General features: G+C 41.7%; 1 protein-coding gene across 1 annotated transcript; it reads left to right on the top strand.

Annotated features, from left to right (window-relative positions):
- Window positions 1-5,253: 5,253 nt before the first annotated feature.
- Window positions 5,254-11,965, top strand: LOC117551754 (alpha-internexin-like). The gene is made up of 5 exons (XM_034224775.1): window positions 5,254-5,685; window positions 7,261-7,491; window positions 8,714-9,241; window positions 10,951-11,075; window positions 11,583-11,965. The coding sequence occupies exons 1-5, from the start codon at window positions 5,398-5,400 to the stop codon at window positions 11,773-11,775; spliced, it is 1,365 nt and encodes a 454-aa protein (XP_034080666.1). The 5' UTR covers window positions 5,254-5,397; the 3' UTR covers window positions 11,776-11,965.
- The last annotated feature ends 6,574 nt before the right edge of the window (window positions 11,966-18,539 follow it).

Genomic DNA, 18,539 nt, shown 5'->3' with positions numbered 1-18,539 from the left:
TTGTGGCTTTCCAAGTTAACATTGAATGTAGGGGTGTAACGGTTCACAAACATTTCGGTTCGGTACGTACCTCAGTTTTTAGGTCACGGTTCGGTTCGGTACGTTTTCGGTACAGCAGAAAAAATTATCACAAAACATTAAAAAAACATTTTTTATTATTATTAAACTGTGACTAATGTATTCAAATAAATACAAAATATAGTAAAATAAACATTAAGGTGCAGCATTTCGATGAACTGAAATAATCTGTATTTGAACTGTATTTGGCGTTTGTAATAGCTTTGGCTCGGTCTGAACTCTTTGCGAGTGGTGGAGGCTTAAATGCTAGTGGGAGTTGGGTTTGCACTTCAGTCTTTTTTCTTTTGATACCGGTGATATTCACATTCGGGTGATGCCTTTTCAAATGAGTGTGATGTATTGCCAGCCGCATAACCAATGTTAGTTGAACAATGCCGACAAACAGCTTTGGTTCGGTCCACCTGTCTTTGTCCTTCATCCTTGTACGTAACTGTGAAATCAAAATGTTCCCAAACCGGAGACTTCAATGATGCTGGAGGATTTTTAGCTCAACTTTATCTGCGTTCGCCATTTAGACAATTCCTCAAATTACTGACTACATTTGAACGCATCCCTGTGACCAGCTCTCATAGTATGCCTCTGGTCCAATGAAATGACTTGGTCGCTCTATGATATAGATTACTTCCAGAAAGTTGTTCATGTTCTCAATTTTTTTACGTTTAACGCTATATTCGTTCGGTACACACGTGTACCGAACCGAAGGGCCCGTACCGAATAATTTCATTACGGGTATGTGTACCTTTACACCCCTAATTGATTGATATGATTGCGATTTAAATCAGCATATACTTCTGTCAGGGGATGCCACCCCTCAAAATCTCCTGCCACCCTCTTGCCACCCCATGAATATTTGTCTAGATCCGCCCCTGCTGCGCAGACCTGCGCAGTTGCGATCAACGTCTTGCTAGTGCGTTGCATGATGGTTAGTCATTTTGTCCGACTTGCTCTGGAGGCTCGCCTACATGAGACGTTGAAATCTCTCGGGACAAAGACGCCCGAAGCCTTGAGAGCGAGGCGTGGCGAGGCGGCGCAGTTCCTCTCCACGGGCTGCGGAAGCGAAATGCTTGATGGGAAACGACTCGCTGGTATCTCGAGCTGAGCGCTCATTGGTGGTTTTTACCCCGTGCTGCTGATGAAACTCTCCGATTGGCTCGGCAAAAGTTTGTTGTTGTTTTGTGTCAGTTTTATGTCGCCACTTCCATTCACATTTTTCATCATTGTTCCCCAATGTTTATCATCATGAAATTAATATCTATATATGTTATACTATACTTGCACTACTTACTGTTTTTATACTTTATATATCTTAGCATATTCAAACACACTGTTCATACTGCTCACAGGCTGCTGTGTGTAGTGTATTCATACCCCTCACTGTTTATTCATCATTCAATTAATTCTATATTTTATTCTGTAGATTGTGTACATTACTTTTCACTTTACTGCTTGTTGCACCTGGTTAGAAGCTAAACTGCATTTCGTTGTCTCAGTACCTGTAATATGTGCAATAACAATAAAGTTGAATCTAATCTTGAGCAGGAACAAATGTATTTACTTAGTACATATCTGACATTAACGATTAAACACATGTGTGCATTCTTTATAAATGCAAACCGAGTCAAGCCGACTCCGGAGGTGGCGATATGCACCTTAAAGTTGTTTGCAATCCGCCAAAAAAACGACAGAAGAAGAAGACGAAGCCGACTCCGAGCTGTCCGACTTCAGGCGAGCTTTTTGAGACCTCCCCCGGCTGCGATCGGCTATTCTCGTCTACTTTCGAGGCGAGCCGCAACGCGTCTCAAACAAGCCTAATTTATTGAAGTCAATGGAGAGAGAAAACGTATCTTTCGATCCCGTTTGAATTGTGCCATGAATTACACATAATGATGTTTTTCAATCTTAAAAAAATATTTCCATGTAAAAAAAGTCAGTTTGTCGTAAAACTGTTGAAATATAAGACTATGAAAAATACGCAACTAGAAAGACTACAAATCCCAGAGTCGCGTAAGTGTAGTCACAATTGTTTTTCCTCCACTAAGAGATAGCTAAGATCAGCGCCATATAGATATAATATATAGATATAATCTATCTATATGGCGCTGGCTAAGATAAGATAACTTTAACAAGATGCCTGTGTGCTTAGTACCAGGTTGTTATCATACCAGCAATGGGTCTTGCTCGTTCTTTCGCTTCCCGTCTGATGAAAGGACCAGGAGTGCTGGATCAAGTTAGCTACCTAGCTAGTAGCTAGCACGTTAGTTAGCATTACAGCCTTGTCATTTTTATTAGCCTCAATATGAAGTAACATTAAGTAACCCAAAATGTTAAACAGTAAGAGTAGTAGTCATATTTCGTGAACCCTTTGAAGAGTACTGTCACCGGTGTGATCATTCTGTAATACACAATTTAAACCGGGGGAGAAATGCTAATGCTAGCATCGGTGATCGCCGATCTTTTCTACTTCATGCTATCTGCACAAATGGTTGACATGAAACATTAAAAAGACCAGGCAGTTCAGAGAGAATCAAAGGAAGGCAGGCAGGCAGGCAGCTTTGCATGACATTCTTCTGGACGTGTTTCATTGTGGTGATAGTGATGATAGTCAATCGTTTTGTTGACAAGACAGTAGTGACGGCCATCTTTGTGACGTGTGTTGTTCTGCGAGACCAGAGATGTAGTTCATTGAGCGTTTCACACAAACAAATGTGTTACTTCGCAGTTTTACGACATTTTTATTTCTTTTCACTTGCAAAATTATCTTTTAAATTGACAAACATCATATGTGTAATTTGTGGCACAATTCAAACGGGATCGAAAGATAATCTTTCTCTCTCCATTGACTTCAATACATAATTTTTTCGAAATAAGGTCCCATGGAGGTCCACCGGAAGGGGAGGGACTTCGCCACTCTAAAGAGTGACGGGGAGGGGCCCTGACCGACCGTCAACATGTGACGGGTTGGGAGTGAGAACTTGTTGGACTCAGATAAGGAAATATTGTGATATTATATGATCGATGATCTAATTGATGATGTGATATCAGTGTGATATGAATGATAAGTGCGACACGTCGCCGTCTTCTCTGCATACGGCAGTTTAAACTGTATTTCCTTTATCCTGTAATATAACTTGATAGATTTAAACTGCACACTGAGCTCTGATTGGTCAGCAGGCGGTGCTTTCACTGAGTTGATCTCTTTGTGTCAGGTAAAAAAAAGTTATTTAGCCTTCACAAACCTGACCCTCACGCGCCGCCTATGCCTGCGGTGTGTCTCTCCCAGCATACACGCGGTTTGATTGGCTAGCGCTTGTACTGGCAGATTTGCATAAACGGGATTTGATTGGCTGACGCTTCCACCGAAGCTTCAGAAGCTTCAAAAGTTGAACATTTCTCAACTTTTGCAGCGAGCCACGCCAGCAAAGCTCTGCTTCGCTTCCCACAATGCAGTGCGGCGAAAAGTGACGTCACCCTATTCAAGTGAATGGTGAAGCTTTCAACGCACGCCGCTGTGTGGACAGGCCGTAATTCAGTGGTGCCATGTAGGTAAGTGGATTAAGCTAATTTATTGTATATACAGGCAGCAGTTAAAACGGGCTCCAACAGTAAAAGGCTGCTTAGGCATACTTTTACTTGATTAGGATTTTAAAAAGTATATATTTTAGTTATCAAGTATTTTTGCAATGTATTGTTGGTACTATTACTGAATTAAAAAACCCATCTTCCACCACTGTAAGTTATACTGCTATTAAAGTCGTCCATTGAAAACTCCATCTTCACTACGTATGCCACTCCCAAGTGAATGTAGGAATGTACTGTCAACACAATTACTTGAGGTTGAAAGTTGAATGCATAACATATCCTATTAATGTTTGACTCACTCATCCATCTGGTGTTGTGGTATTGCTATGACGATTAACGGCCAAGATCTCCAAAAACAATTTAATACACAGCTGCAAAATCACTGTGGAAAACCTAGACTCGTGGAGGCATAAATAGTTAAATTAAATGAGTGGCGCGCGCCTGTAATTCCAGTTACCGGGAGGCTGAGGCTGGTGGAACATTTGAGCTCAGGAGCTCTGAGCTGCAGGGACTATGCCGAACGGGTGTCCGCACTAAGTTCGGTATCGATATGGTGCTCCTGGAGCCTGGGACCACCAGGTAGTCTAAGGAGGGGGGCACCGGCCCAGGTCGGACACGGAGCAGGTCAAAGCCCCCGTGCCGCTCAGTAGTGGGATCGCACCTGTGAATAGACCCTGTAGGGAAGCCTGAGCAATACAGCGGGACCCAGTCTTTATACACTCTGTATACTATGAACACACACCTGGGACAACACACACACTCAACAACAATGTGTTTATGTTACAGCAGCTTCATCTCTCTACATTTATTTGGTTCTTCACGTGGAAACCTTCACAAACCACTTCTGTGTGTTTGTCCTGCATGCAGCGCCTCCTCCTGGAGGAGAGCAGCAACAGCATGCTTCCAAAATCACTTCACACATTATGTGATGGATACATTCAAATAAACTAATGTGGACCATAAAAGTACTCATATTCTGTTACACAGATAAAGATAGTTAATGGCATCATTTTTATAAACTTGTTTCAGATGAGTCCCACTTGATTATTTTACTAATTTCATTAGGCAATCAAGTGATAATGATAATTGATGAATCCACTCCTGTTTATTGAAGAATTTTGTCAAAAATAAATGTGCTGGAAGGTAATGAGCCCTCTATTTTACATTACAGGCAACATACGTAGCCTATATGTATATTTAAATATCAAATTTGCCATCAAAATTTAGTTGATAGAACGTTCTGATTATGTATGCTGGACTTTCCAAAATGTGCTGGCACACACCTTGGCACATGTTTCCTGATGTTAGTTTATCCACTCTTCTCATTATTATAGAGAATTATAAAACAGGTAATGAATACATACAATCCCAATTCCACATACAATTTACTATAAAGACCCCACCTTGCAGTTGAGCTGGTGTCACACAGCTCCAGGGCTCCACCTGCTGGTGCGAAGAGTGAAACAGGAACATACTATAGTGTGAAAAGCTCTGGGACGATTGCATCATGTTATGCAGGCGAAATGAAATCAAGGAATGTGACATATTTATTTTAATTCGATTTTTTTAGAAATTATATTGGTGTTTGTTTGTATCTCTCCAACTAAAATGTATTCAGCATGTTCACTGCACTGCTCCAGTGTTTTACGCCGTGCAATGGTTCGCTCTGCCTGCCACCTGCCTATAAACTCCTGCAAAGCTCTTTAAGCCCCTCAGTTTTATCTCTGACTCTTAGCAAACATGAACCACGGAGACCGCTACACCTCGTCCTCCTACCGGAAGATTTTCGGGGATTCCCCCAAGTTCCCCGTCTCCTCCTCTCGCATGGGCAGCGCCTCCTCCCGGAGCACCCCGGGGCTCCGCTCCATGGCCGGGCCCCGCAACAGTCTCCCCTCCTCCATGAGCCTGTACAGGCGGGTCGGCCGCTCCTACTCTCCGGTGCCCGCCGACTCCTTGGATTTGACGCAGACTTCTGTGGTCAACAATGAATTCAAAATGATTAGAACCAACGAGAAGGAGCAGTTGCAGGTAGGGGACGGATTTGAAGAAAATATTAAATATTTGCATGTTGGGTTACTACAGAAAGATGTATTTAAAACTCTTTTCGATTGGTTGTGTTGTGGTCTGTTTTATTTAAAAGCTATAGTTAATATGCTATCAGATCACCAATCAATCAAACTAAGAAAAACAAACCAACAGAAGTGTGGAAAAGGCAAAATCATATTCAACATTTTTATAATTTGAGAACAGTAAAGTGATAAAAACATAATTAATTAACAATTAAATTAAAAGCTATATGAAAACAATAATATTAGTATAACAGTGCATGCCAACAAACTAGCTTAAAAAAAACCTGCATCCATAATATTTAAAGCAGCACCAATCCGTTTTTTATGAATAAATGGATCAATTTATTGAAACCACAGGGAGTTCGCACCATAATCATCAGTTTCCCTCAGCTATCAAATTGAAATAACATCAATAGGCGCTTTCACACCGGAGTACTTTTCCCAGGAATAGTTCCGATAGTTCCTGGGATTTTGCGCACCAAAAAGATCTGAACTAGAACTTTTTTTGCCGAACCTTTTCACCCCTTTTTAGTCCCTGCTAGAGAGCATGGACGTTCCTGGGGAGAAAAAGGTTCCAATATCTGATTGGCATGCACGAATTGCAAACCACGCCCCGTAAAACTCTGAAAAGCCATTTTGTTTGCTCGCATCAGCCTTATTAGCATTAGCCCAGCGCACCAACGGAGAGAGACTAACTTATGGCAATACAAAAGAAAACATGGGAGCGGTGGAGATGAGGAGGTGTCGGCATTCTGGAGATTTACTCGGAAGTTGTTTGCGGCCTGCCAGTAAACCCAAAGCAGAAGAAGAAGAAGTGACGTCAGCGGCTCCCTCAGGGACTTATTCCGGTGTGAATGCGATTTACTAGATAGTTCCAGGAAATAAAAGTTCCGGGGACTATTCCTGGGAAAACTACTTGGTGTGAAAGCGCCTAATGAGTTGTGTTTAGAGACACGACTGTTTGGGACGTAATATGGTCGGTGCATGTTTACATTAGCATCGCTAACACTCAGAGCTAACCTGTACTGGAGAGAGCATGTGTGTGAAGAAGCAGGAAATAAAAAGGAACTCATCTTGTAGTATAACCGGCAAGAGAGAAAGCCTTTGAGCTCCATACTGTTTCAGAAATAATCCTTGATAATCCATGATATGGCGTTTCATCACCGCAGAATCTGCCGGTAGCATCTCCCGCATGAGCTCAGCACCCTCCTTTTTCTTTTTTTAAATAATTTTTTTTTTTCTTTTTTTAAAGCTTTACACCCCAAATCAGCACTTTTGAAACAGGAAGTGAAATAGAGGGATATGAGGCATGGCTAGAATGGGTGATCTGTTTTTTATATATTTTTATATATCTGAGACCTATGCTATTGCCTAAAAATAGCATGATAGGTGACATTTAAGTAAATATTTGATTTATTTTGTTTTCAGAAATATAAAACTTCAAAATAAGTGAAATTGTAAATTGGATGGTAGATGAGATGAGATAAACTTATGGAGGATTTTGTGTGATGATAAGCATGTATCCTGTCTCCAGGGTCTCAATGACCGCTTCGCCATGTTCATCGATAAAGTGCGGCACCTGGAGCAGCAGAACAAGGTGCTGGAGATGGAGCTGGTGACGCTGAGGCAGAAACAGGGCGAGCCGTCCCGCGTCGCCCTCCTCTACCAGCAGGAGCTCAGCGACCTGCGCTCACAGGTGGAGGAGCTGAGCCGGGACAAGAACCGCATCCTGATCGATAGGAACAACATGGAGGATGAGCTGCAGGTAAAACGTAAAAAAGGATAAAAAGCTGACGATAATAACAGGCAAAATAATTAATAATGTTTTTTCGATGCAGTTCTGCTGCCGCTAACATTTGCTCAACTTGTTTTTGTGACAACGTAAAGGTCCCCTATTATACTGTTTTTGAACCATATATTATAGGTCTACGATATATACAAAACATGTATCTGAAGTGTTTGGTTTAAAATACCAAACAGATCATGAAATATAGCATGCAATACCCGGTTTCAGCCCTGTTTCAAATGTGCTGATTCTGTGTCTGTAGCTTTAAATGCTAATGAGCTGCTGCTATCTTGGTTTGTTATTGGCTAATGGTTGCACAACCCTAAAAAAACAGTGACATCACAAAGTGTGCAAATTCTGATCAGCCCATTTTTAGACAGGTTTTTATAAAAAAGAGAGAATATTTTTTCCTGAAACTTTCCAAATCTGTTAAAGGTGGGGTAGGTAAGTTTCAGAAACCGGCTCGAGTGCACTAAAATTTGAAAGTACGTAGCCGAAAAGAATCCGCCCCTTCCTTCAGAATTCCTTACAGAGCACCTCCTCCAACACACATGAACGCGCACATGACGTCAGCAGACTGGTGAAAGTGGCTGCCTGTTGCTGGCGAGTCATTACTGCTGCAATGCACGCCCAATGACGGCACGAGATACATTTGTGCGTGCACAAGATGGAAGGCTGACAGACAGGGCGGCAATCGGTTGTACTTTTTACAGTATTACGGCTTCCACAGATGACATTTTTTTATGGATTTTTTGTCAAAGCACTTAAGATATTCATTGCTATCGGGATGATAAGAGCATTCCATGGAATATAACAAAAACTGTATCTCGAGCCGGTTTCTGAAACTTACCTACCCCACCTTTAACACAGAGGACACATGTTTATGTATAAAAAAAAATACATGAACAAGTGGATTTTGCACAATAGGTGACCTTTAAGACATACTTCTAAAATACTTCTTTGGGTTAAAAACTACAGTTGAAAACAACAAAGATCTAAAAAAGCACAAGAGGATATGTCAAATGACATGCAACTAAATGAAACTGAGCGTAACCTTGATTCCAATGAAACATTTCTCTAGGTTTGAATGGATATTTGCGAGCATGTAAGAACACAACCTAACAACAAAGGTCTGGTTGTTTTAGAAATTGTATAATGTTACATATTATATCTGCAACTCCCCTCTCATGTCTCATTTCAGAAGCTCAGTGTGAAGTACGAGGAGGAGGTGAGGGCGCGGGACGAAGCTGAGCAGAACTTAAGGTCCTTCAGGAAGGACGTGGATGACGCAACAGCCGTTCGCCTGGACCTGGAGCGCCGTCTGGAATTGATGATGGATGAAATCAACTTCCTGAGGACTGTGCATGACGAGGAAATCCAGGAGCTGAGCACCATGATGGAGAAGCAGCAGGTCTCCGTGGAGCTCGAGCTCGCCAATCCGGATCTCACCTCGGCTCTGAAGGAGATCCGCAACCAGTACGAGTCCATCGCCTCCAAGAACCTGCAGTCGGCCGAGGAATGGTACAAGAGCAAGTTCGCCAGCCTCAGCGAGCAGGCCTCCAGGACCAACGAGGCCATGAGGGCCAGCAGGGAGGAGGTCAGTGAGTTCAGGAGGCAGCTGCAGTCCAAGACCATCGAGATCGAGAGCCTGAGGGGCGCCAACGAGTCTCTGGAGAGGCAGATCACAGAGATGGAGGTGGGAAACAACGCTGAAGTCTCAGCCCTGCAGGTAAGCAACAAAATCATCACTGTGGTCTCCTTAAAGGGGCTATTCAATACATTCAAGCAAATGTATTTCTCATTATATCTATGCAAACAGTTTGGAGTTTATTCGTGTAGGTTTTCTGAAATTGCCCGAAACATTGGAGGTGAACAGAGTTTTATGTATGGTGCTTATAGCGTCAAAAGATTATCTTATATTTCTTTCCATAAAAAGTTTCTCTGATACTGTTGAAAATCCACAGAACAAACAACTATGGTTGTTAATAGAAACTATTAATTTGATAGTTCAATGGGAAAACACAACAAAAACTAACACTTAAAAAAAAGGATTTGATTGGCTTATAGTAACTCTTACTATATTATTCTGTATGTTTATCTTAAACTTGTGTATTAGAATAAAATGAAATCAGGATTTTATGTACAAAAACACAAATGTTGTGTCAGAATGTATGCCATAGACATACACTTATATGTAAAAGATAAAACTAGTGAGGCCTGTGGTGCAGTGGGCTAGTACGTTGGTGTTCGGATCAGGGGAGCATAGGTTCAAACCCCACTGCAGTCACATTGTCGATTGTCCACAGTATTGAGTATGTAAGTGGCTTTGGATAAAAGTGTGTAACTATCTACTAAGTATAATTACCTATAAATAGTCCAATTATGCACATGGTAGTGTTTTCAGTAATCCTGTAGACAGATACACAACAAACAAACAAAAGCATTCCTTGAGGTAAAATAATGAGTGTAACAATTTAGATATATTAGATTAGATATTAGTATTAGTATTAGATTGAGGCAAAAACCACTTCCACGCAGTTTTTAAGAAGGCTCTAAGACAGTAAAGTAAAGCTTTAGGGTGACAACTCAAATACAACACTTTAGGCATCAACTTTGTAAATGATCAGCCAGTCAGTCAGCTCTAGCACTGTTGGCACTGTCTACGTGATAGAGATAGTAGCTGAAGCTCGTCCAGTTTATTGCTTATGGAACGCACGTTGGAGAGGAATATTCCGGGTAGCGGCGAATATTCCGGGTAGCTCTCGAATGCAAGTGAGGGAACCTTTTACGAGAATGTCCAGTAATTCCACGGAAGAACAGAGAAAATAACTTGTTGCTAGTTGTAGCTGCATGGAGATGTATCAATCCTCTCTTCAACTCAGTGAATACATTTTTTTCCTGAAATGTCAAACAATTAACGCAAACGGCAGAATCAGCCAATGTACACACAAAAAATTCCACAAAAATAACAAATAAAATAATTGTGGTTCGTTGAGCAACTTGTTAGCAGTCGATTACAGCGCGTGCTATATTAGCAAAACATCCCAGATTTGATTTGTCAAAATGTCTCTCAAATAATAAGTTATTAAGGCTCTGGCTCTTGCTAAACTGGACAATTAAGGTTGAAGGTCTAAAATCAGACCATGACCCTTCGCGTGCGGAAGTCTGTGACAGTGAGACTGACTGAAAGCGCTCTTAGTGAATTGACCCTGCGTTTTTATTAGATTACCTGTGAGCTGCTAAATCGGATACAGGAAGCCCTAAGAGAACGTACAGCTAAGCCTTAAAGGTTATTGTGCTAAAGGAAGGGCAAACCGTTAAACCCCAGAAAAGCCCATATCATAGAGGATAAAAACCCTACTTGCCAAGTAAATGAATTTAGACAGAAAACTGTGCTTGACACTACTGATAATCTACCTTCTTTCATTTATGAAACAGGATACTATTGGCCAGCTGGACACTGAGCTGAGGAAAATGAAGGGGGAGATGGCGCTGCACCTGAGGGAGTATCAGGACCTGCTCAATGTCAAGATGGCCCTGGACATAGAGATAGCCGCTTACAGGTGTTGACTAAAGGACAACCCCAACAGCAGGGGTGTTTCTCAATCGCGAGTAAAGCTGCTCCAGAGCCACTATTTCAAGCATACTACGTCATTGAGTGCTGCCGAAGTACTGTGCCAATGTCCAGCATACTTGGAATTCTACCGAGCCCGGCGTACTTCGTTTGGAGAAATTTCGAGGCTGCACATGTGTAGACTCCGCGGTCTTAAAATCCCACAATGCTTTGCGCATGGACCAATTACCCCAAATCTGTGGCGGAAAATGTAAGGCGGGGCCTCTCATATGACGCACACCTGCTAGCCTGTTCCACTCTTTGTTTTCCGAATGCCAGGAAGTATTCTTGCCTCGCTTCTGAAGCAAGACGCTCGGAAGACATGTGCTACCAAGCAAGCATACTCGTGATTGAGAAACACCCCAGATCTCTTGACTTGTAGACTCATCAAACATATTTATAAGGTGCTTTAAGTCTGTGTGTCCAGTCTGACATGTGTTTCCTTTGGTCCTATGAGGAAACTGCTGGAGGGGGAGGAGACTCACTTTAACTCAGGGATCTCCTTTGGTGCTGCCAGCTACAGCTACCAGCCTCGAGCCGCAGCCAGCCCCTCCAGGAGCCCGAGGGAGAAGGAGGGGGGGGCCACCAAGGAGAGCTTCAAGGAGAGCAGTGAGGAGAAAGATGAGGCGGACATCAACTCCAACAACTGAAGCGAGACTACCAGGGGAATGTGGAGAAAGGAGATATGTACTTCATATGTAGTTGGTTTAGTCGCTGTATTTGTTTTTCTTAGTTTTTTTGGAACATATATAAATTGTGCATAGATAGATTAGGTATCGTTTACTAGTGATGGCAGTTTGACACTGAAGCTTCGAACGGAGCTTCAACCCTGGACTTCCTATAGGCTCTGTGCACAAGATGGCGTCTATCAACTTCCGGCGGCTGGGTGTGCGGCTGAGTACTTCCGGTTTGAGTACAGAGTTTTGACAGCTTGTTATGTCACCCCGAGAGCAAGAATGAGCGGATTTCGGGGTAAAGAAAAGCGATTGGCCTTCCAGCGTGTAAGAAAGTCGGCACTACATTGCTGTGTGCCCCTTTGTACAAATTCGTCCCGTTATCAGAATCAGAATACCTTTATTAGTCCCACAGAGGGGAAATTTGCAGCGTTGAAGCAGAAAAAGAGCCACAGACAGCTTACGGCCCGTACACACAGCAGCTTTTGGCGATTTGTCCACTGCTTCCAGCGCGTCTCCGCCCATTGACTTTGAATGGGGATGACGTCACTTTCCCTCGCTTGTCGCCGAACTGCATTGTGGGGGGGGCGAGGCGAAGATTTCCAGGATTCCAAAGTTGAACAATGTTCAACTTTTGAGGCTGAGCTGGAAGCGACAGCCAATCAGATCCGTTTATGCAAATCTGACAGTTCAAGCGCTAGCCAATCAAACCGCGTGTAAGCAGGGAGAGCCAGACCGCAGTTAATTTCCTCATATTCCAAACGAGAAATTACGGTAGCAAATCACCCGGTTCTTTACGACCAGACTATTTACCGGGATACAAACCGGAGGAACCAGGCATGGAGGGAGGTGCCAGAGACAGTGGGTGAAACTGGTAGGTTTTCGCCTGTTTGGGGAGTTTATATATATATATATTGCTCGCATAAAATCCCCGTTTTTTTTGGCTTTGTATGTCGGGGGCGGGAGATTCATGTGATTGGTTGTTGGTCGTGTTGCTCGCAAAAAATCCCCAAGCTGTCAGACACGCCCAGCTCCAAGATTTTCAAGATTTGTTCAAAGCTGCTGTGTGGACGGGCCGTTAGTGTTGAATATCTTACATGCGTTAAAAAGTACTAAGTTATAATATAATAAACAATATGCAAAAAAAGTACCAAGTTATAATATAATAAACAATATGCTAAAAAAAAGATAAAAAATTACATATAATTTTCAAAAATACAGATAAAAAAAAAAATCAAATCTACAAATCAAATCCTGTAGCAGTTCTTAGGATTTAGCAGCCCGGTATATATATATTACAGTTATTAAAGATGGCATATGTATATAAAGTATATATTGCACATAAAGCACATAGTTTGACGGTATTTAACAGCAGCAAGTTACACAAGTTTCCATTCATTTCGGCAAGCCTGGGCAACAACGATTAAAGGATTTCTTGCTCCCAAACCAATTGTGTATTTCATTACAAAACGCAGTTATACCATACTATGTTTAGGTACTAATGAATTATATCCTCAAAACAAACACACACATAAATAACAAAGGAAAATACATAATTTAATAAATCCACAATATGATAACATTTTACAGATTCATTTAATAAACGTTTACAAAACATAGGTTGATGTTATATCGGGGGGAAAAATACATATTTAAACATTTCAATTAGTCTCTGCATATTTAAGTAATGCTAGTTTATATAACAGATGAACAGATGTACAATATCCAGAAAGTAGATGCAAAAAATATATATAATGTGTGCATTTCTAACATATCCTCTGAAAGAGTGTTAGTCGTTGAGTTGAGTAGTGAGCCATTCGTTTTTTTTTTTCGTGGTGCGATGTCTGCTGAGAAGTCCTTGTATGCCTCGCTGACTTTGAGGACATCTGGGTCTGGCAGCTCCCCCCGCACGGCCTTCTAACGTGTACTCCTTTGAACATGTTTATATGATAATTAGGACTTTAAGAACAATTTCACACTCAGACAACAATCACAAAGTTGTAGCAGGCTACATACAATTACTTAGGACAATATATATTACCTTACACCGCCAGCAACTGTAAACTGCTTTGGCTTAGTGGAAATGAACACCATGTCACTCACTCTGCCTGGTTTCACACCCTATTAATTACACAAAATAATTGTCAAATTAATTGAAAAGGTCATTGATGCAACATACTAAATCAGCTCTTGGCACAAAGGAAATACTCATTAAACCGTGGATTGGTTGTGAACACATACTGTACTTACCATGGTTCTTGGCTTGTGCCATCGCTGCTCTGTTTCAGTGCGGCTGAGGACAGGGGGTACAGCAGCCAGGTTGACTGTGGAGTAGTGTGTGGTCTGGAACAGCAGTGCAACATTGTGGTTACAGAGTGCTGTTCCAGCTACACAGGAACACTTTGCCACTGCAATCTCCACAGGTGAACAGTTCTTAAAACAAAATGTCAGTCATTTTACATTTAGGACACTGCTTCAATACAACACAGACAAATGAGAAAGCTGAGAGCAGGCTGATCAGGCAAGTAATAGGTGTGGGGAAAAGGCTAAACCATGTCAGGTTGTCGGTCACATCACATACACAGAAGTTCTGCAGTTTGGAATACTGTAATTTAAGGACATTCAAACAGATACGCTTGTATCGCCTGTCTCAGCTCTCTCAATTTATTATCTTATATTATAACTACATAAAATAGTGTTAGTAGAACGTTGAACAGCTTAACATAGATGTAGGGTACAAAACCAGCACTTACCTAACACTGGCCAATACAAATAATTGGACCCTACATTGATTATACTAACCATACAGTAAAGAACAGCAGCCGTCACAACCAGTTTCTGGGGTTTCCATGAAAGCAGAGACGGTTTTCAACCTCTCATTAAGAATATTTGATGAAAGCTAAGTTTGGGTTTAGCTAATGTATTTATCATTTTACACGAGAGGGTTACAAAACGAAAATAAATCTGTAGCCCCTTCATGCTACACACACATAGCTAGCTAACAGTTGATGTGAGCAAATGTATTGTCACTATGTAATCTGTTGCAGCACGTCAGCTAGCTGGGTTTATTTGAATCCTAAATTACAGGTTACCTACTCTTGCCACATCAAAACCCCAGAACATGAACCTGATTGAGGCTTTGAACCGATTAACACTTTTTATTTTCCTCCCTACTCTGAGATCGTGAGGCTTTTCATGCTTTTTCATGGACCTGTAACAGCTAGCCCTGATGCTCACTCTCCCTGAAGGTAGATCTTTGTTTGAAACTGTGGGGAATTGGATATCATTCATGTTATCCAAAAAAAACGTAATAGTACATCATTAAAACGCTTTAAACTGTATCAAGACTGTCAATTTGTCAAAGTTAGCCAGTAACTACAGCTTTGTTTGTCACTTACCTTCATAATTGTCGACGTAGCTGGATATGTAGCTACATCTTGAACCCCTATTCTCTTTTGCTCCTCGGGGCTGAGCCTGCCGCTTGTACCAGCCGATGTACATCACTGATGTTAACCTTCGGTAGGTCTTGGAGACATCGAGTGTAAAATAGTGCCTATATAATATCTATACGCTATCTCTCTCGCTATCTATACGCTATATATCGCTCTTCCCTCTACCGCTCTACTGTAGACCGGAAGTTTACAACCGCACACCTAGCCGCCGGAAGTTGATAGACGCCATCTTGTACAACTAGCCCATTCCATAGAAGCAGTAGGCTTGTTTGAGACAAATGAGACCTGCGCAGACCTGCGCAGTTGCGATCAACGTCTTGCTAGTGCGTTGCATGATGGTTAGTCATTTTGTCCGACTTGCTCTGGAGGCTCGCCTACATGAGACGTTGAAATCTCGCGGGACAAAGACGCCCGCAGCCTTGAGAGCGAGGCGCGGCGAGGCGGCGCAGTTCCTCTCCACGGGCTGCGGAAGCGAAATGCTTGATGGGAAACGACTCGCTGGTATCTCGAGCTGAGCGCTCATTGGTGGTTTTTACCACGTGCTGGTGATGAAACTCTCCAATTGCCTCGGCAAAAGTTTGTTGTTGTTTTGTGTCAGTTTTACGTCGCCACGTCCATTCCCATTTTTCATCATTGTTCCACAATGTTTATCATCATTACATTAATATCCATATATGTTATACTATACTTGCACTGCTTACCGTTTTCATACTTTATATATCTTCGCATATTCATACACACTGTTCATACTGCTCACAGGCTAATATCTAGTGTATTCATACCCCTCACTGTTTATTCATCATTCAATTCATTCTATATTTTATTCTGTCTATTGTGTACATTACTTTTCACTTTACTGCTTGTTGCACCTGGTTAGAAGCTAAACTGCATTTCGTTGTCTCAGTACCTGTAATATGTGCAATAACAATAAAGTTGAATCTAATCTTGAGCAGGAACAAATGTATTTACTTAGTACATATCTGACATTAACGATTAAACACGTGTGCATTCTTTATAAATGCAAACCGAGTCAAGCCGACTCCGGAGGTGGCGGTATGCACCTTAAAGTTGTTTGCAATCCGCCAAATAACCGAGAGAATAATAAGAAGAAGAAGGCAAAGAAGAAGATGAAGAAGCCGACTCGTAGCTGTCCGATTTCAGGCGAGCTTTTTGAGACCTCCCCCGGCTGCGATCGGCAACTCTCGTCTACTTTCGAGGCGAGCCGCAACGCGTCTCAAACCAGCCTAGTGCTTCGAAGCTTGTTTCAAATCACGTGACATATGACGTCCGAAGCAGCAACTGCTTCAAATCACGTGACATGTGACGTCCGAAGCAGCAACTGCTTAATTTCCTGAATGAATCACTTGACTGGTTCGCGGTCCATTCACGCGATTCAATGCACTGCCTCGTCTCGATTCTGACAGGTGACAGGTTGAAACAGTTTCAAATGTGAGCGCTTCAACACTTTATGACCGCTCTAAACAATGCGCAATGTGTGGGTTGTTGTCGTAGTTTGCGTTGTTGCTGTTGAGTTGTTGTTGGTATTGCATTTGAATTGTAGTATCAATCATTATAGAGCAAGCCAGGAAGAAAGATAGGTCGTTCTGGCTCGGGAAACACTTCGAAATATGGAGAAGTTGTGAACAAAAAGACAGTTATCAGTAATATAAAAACAGTTCAATATTTTAAGGAATAGATAGCTCAGTGGATAGAGCCGGCGGCCCGAATGCGGCGATGTCCTCCGCGCAGCTGGTTCAAAGCCCGGAATGGATGTATTTTAATCATTGCTTTTCAACTTTAATAACTGATAAAAGGCCCTCTCCTCCCAAAAAATTTTCCAGCACTCTCTAGTCTCTTCTCAATAACCCAATACACACAATTATCAATCTTTAATTGCAAATAGAACATGATATTCAGTCTTAGTGTGTGTGTTTGCATCGAATATTCTTCAAGGCAAAGATACGTTAAACCCACTGCAGCCTTGCACTTCGCCAGGAGAGGTCGCTGTAACTGAAGCTTCGAGAAATGAACCTATTTCCGACACAATTGTCCAAGTGGTTCGATGCTTCATTCAAAGCTTCATTTTGCCATCACTATCGTTTACACATACACAGGTTTTACCTACCCCCCCCCCCCCCCCAAGCCAACCCAACCCTAAGATAAATGTTTGAAATCATAGCTTAAACTTTTTGGGTGATAATACATTCCTGGTAGTCTCTGTGGCAAAGGAGGTATTTTGCTGACTTTTGCTATAAAATGAGGAGTTCCCGTAGTAACCATGTGCAGAATGAAATATCTGTGAAATATATTCAGTATGTTGGTTCAGTTAAAGGTAGGGTAGGTCATTCACTTCAGAAACACTTTTTGTTATATTCCATGGAATGCTCTTAACATCCCGATAGCAATGAATACATTAAATGCTTTGACAATAAATACATACAAAAATGTCATCTGTGGAAGCCGTAGCGCTGTAAAAAGCACGACCAATCATGTGAGCCGGCCCGGGTCAGATGATTGGATGGCATACCTGCCTGTCAGCCTTCCATCTCGTGCACAAACCATATACTGTATATAAAGGCACAAACTTATCTCGTGCTCTCATTGGTCATGTGCGCGTTCCTGTGTGTTGGAGGAGGGGCTCTGTAAGGAAGTCTGAAGGAAGGGGCAGATTTATTTCGGTTGTGTAGTGTACTTTCAAAATTCTAGCTCACTCGAGCTGGTTTCTCCATTCTTACCTACCCTACCTTTAATCTATAGTTTGGATTTACCCACCCACTGGAAAACCACTCACTGTTGTTTCAGTAGCATTCAATAAAATAACATGACTGTCAAATCACGTCTTTGTTTTCATGTGCAAATCAGCGTAATCCCGAATACATTCAAAGTCATCTCCAGGTAGATTTCGACACCAGAGCTATAACAAGTAAATACAATTATTTACATAATGGTTTTTAACCGCCAATCTTTTCTGGATTTATTGTATGGTTTTGTTTTGTCAGTTATGGTTCACTTGAATGATATATATATAAAACAATTAAGCAGAAAACCTCATTATTTCAGAGAAAAAACAGGTTCTGACATTTCTGCATGGAAAACATTTAACTATTTATAATTGATATAAATTGTTGGCAATTATCTTACCGTTCCTCAATGTCAAGTCAAATGATTTGCAGCTATACTTTAATGATTGCATACTTTTCAAGTTTCTATGACTTCTGTATCAAATTCCTAGGACTTGCAGCACTTTGATGCCCCGGCCACACGAGGACGAAAACGGCCGTTTGCGTT

The sequence above is a fragment of the Gymnodraco acuticeps genome, unplaced genomic scaffold, assembly GCF_902827175.1.
Source record: "Gymnodraco acuticeps unplaced genomic scaffold, fGymAcu1.1, whole genome shotgun sequence".
NCBI lineage: Eukaryota > Metazoa > Chordata > Actinopteri > Perciformes > Bathydraconidae > Gymnodraco > Gymnodraco acuticeps.
The sequence above is the reverse complement of the archived record's forward strand: the minus strand, read 5'-3'. Positions and strand labels throughout refer to the sequence as shown.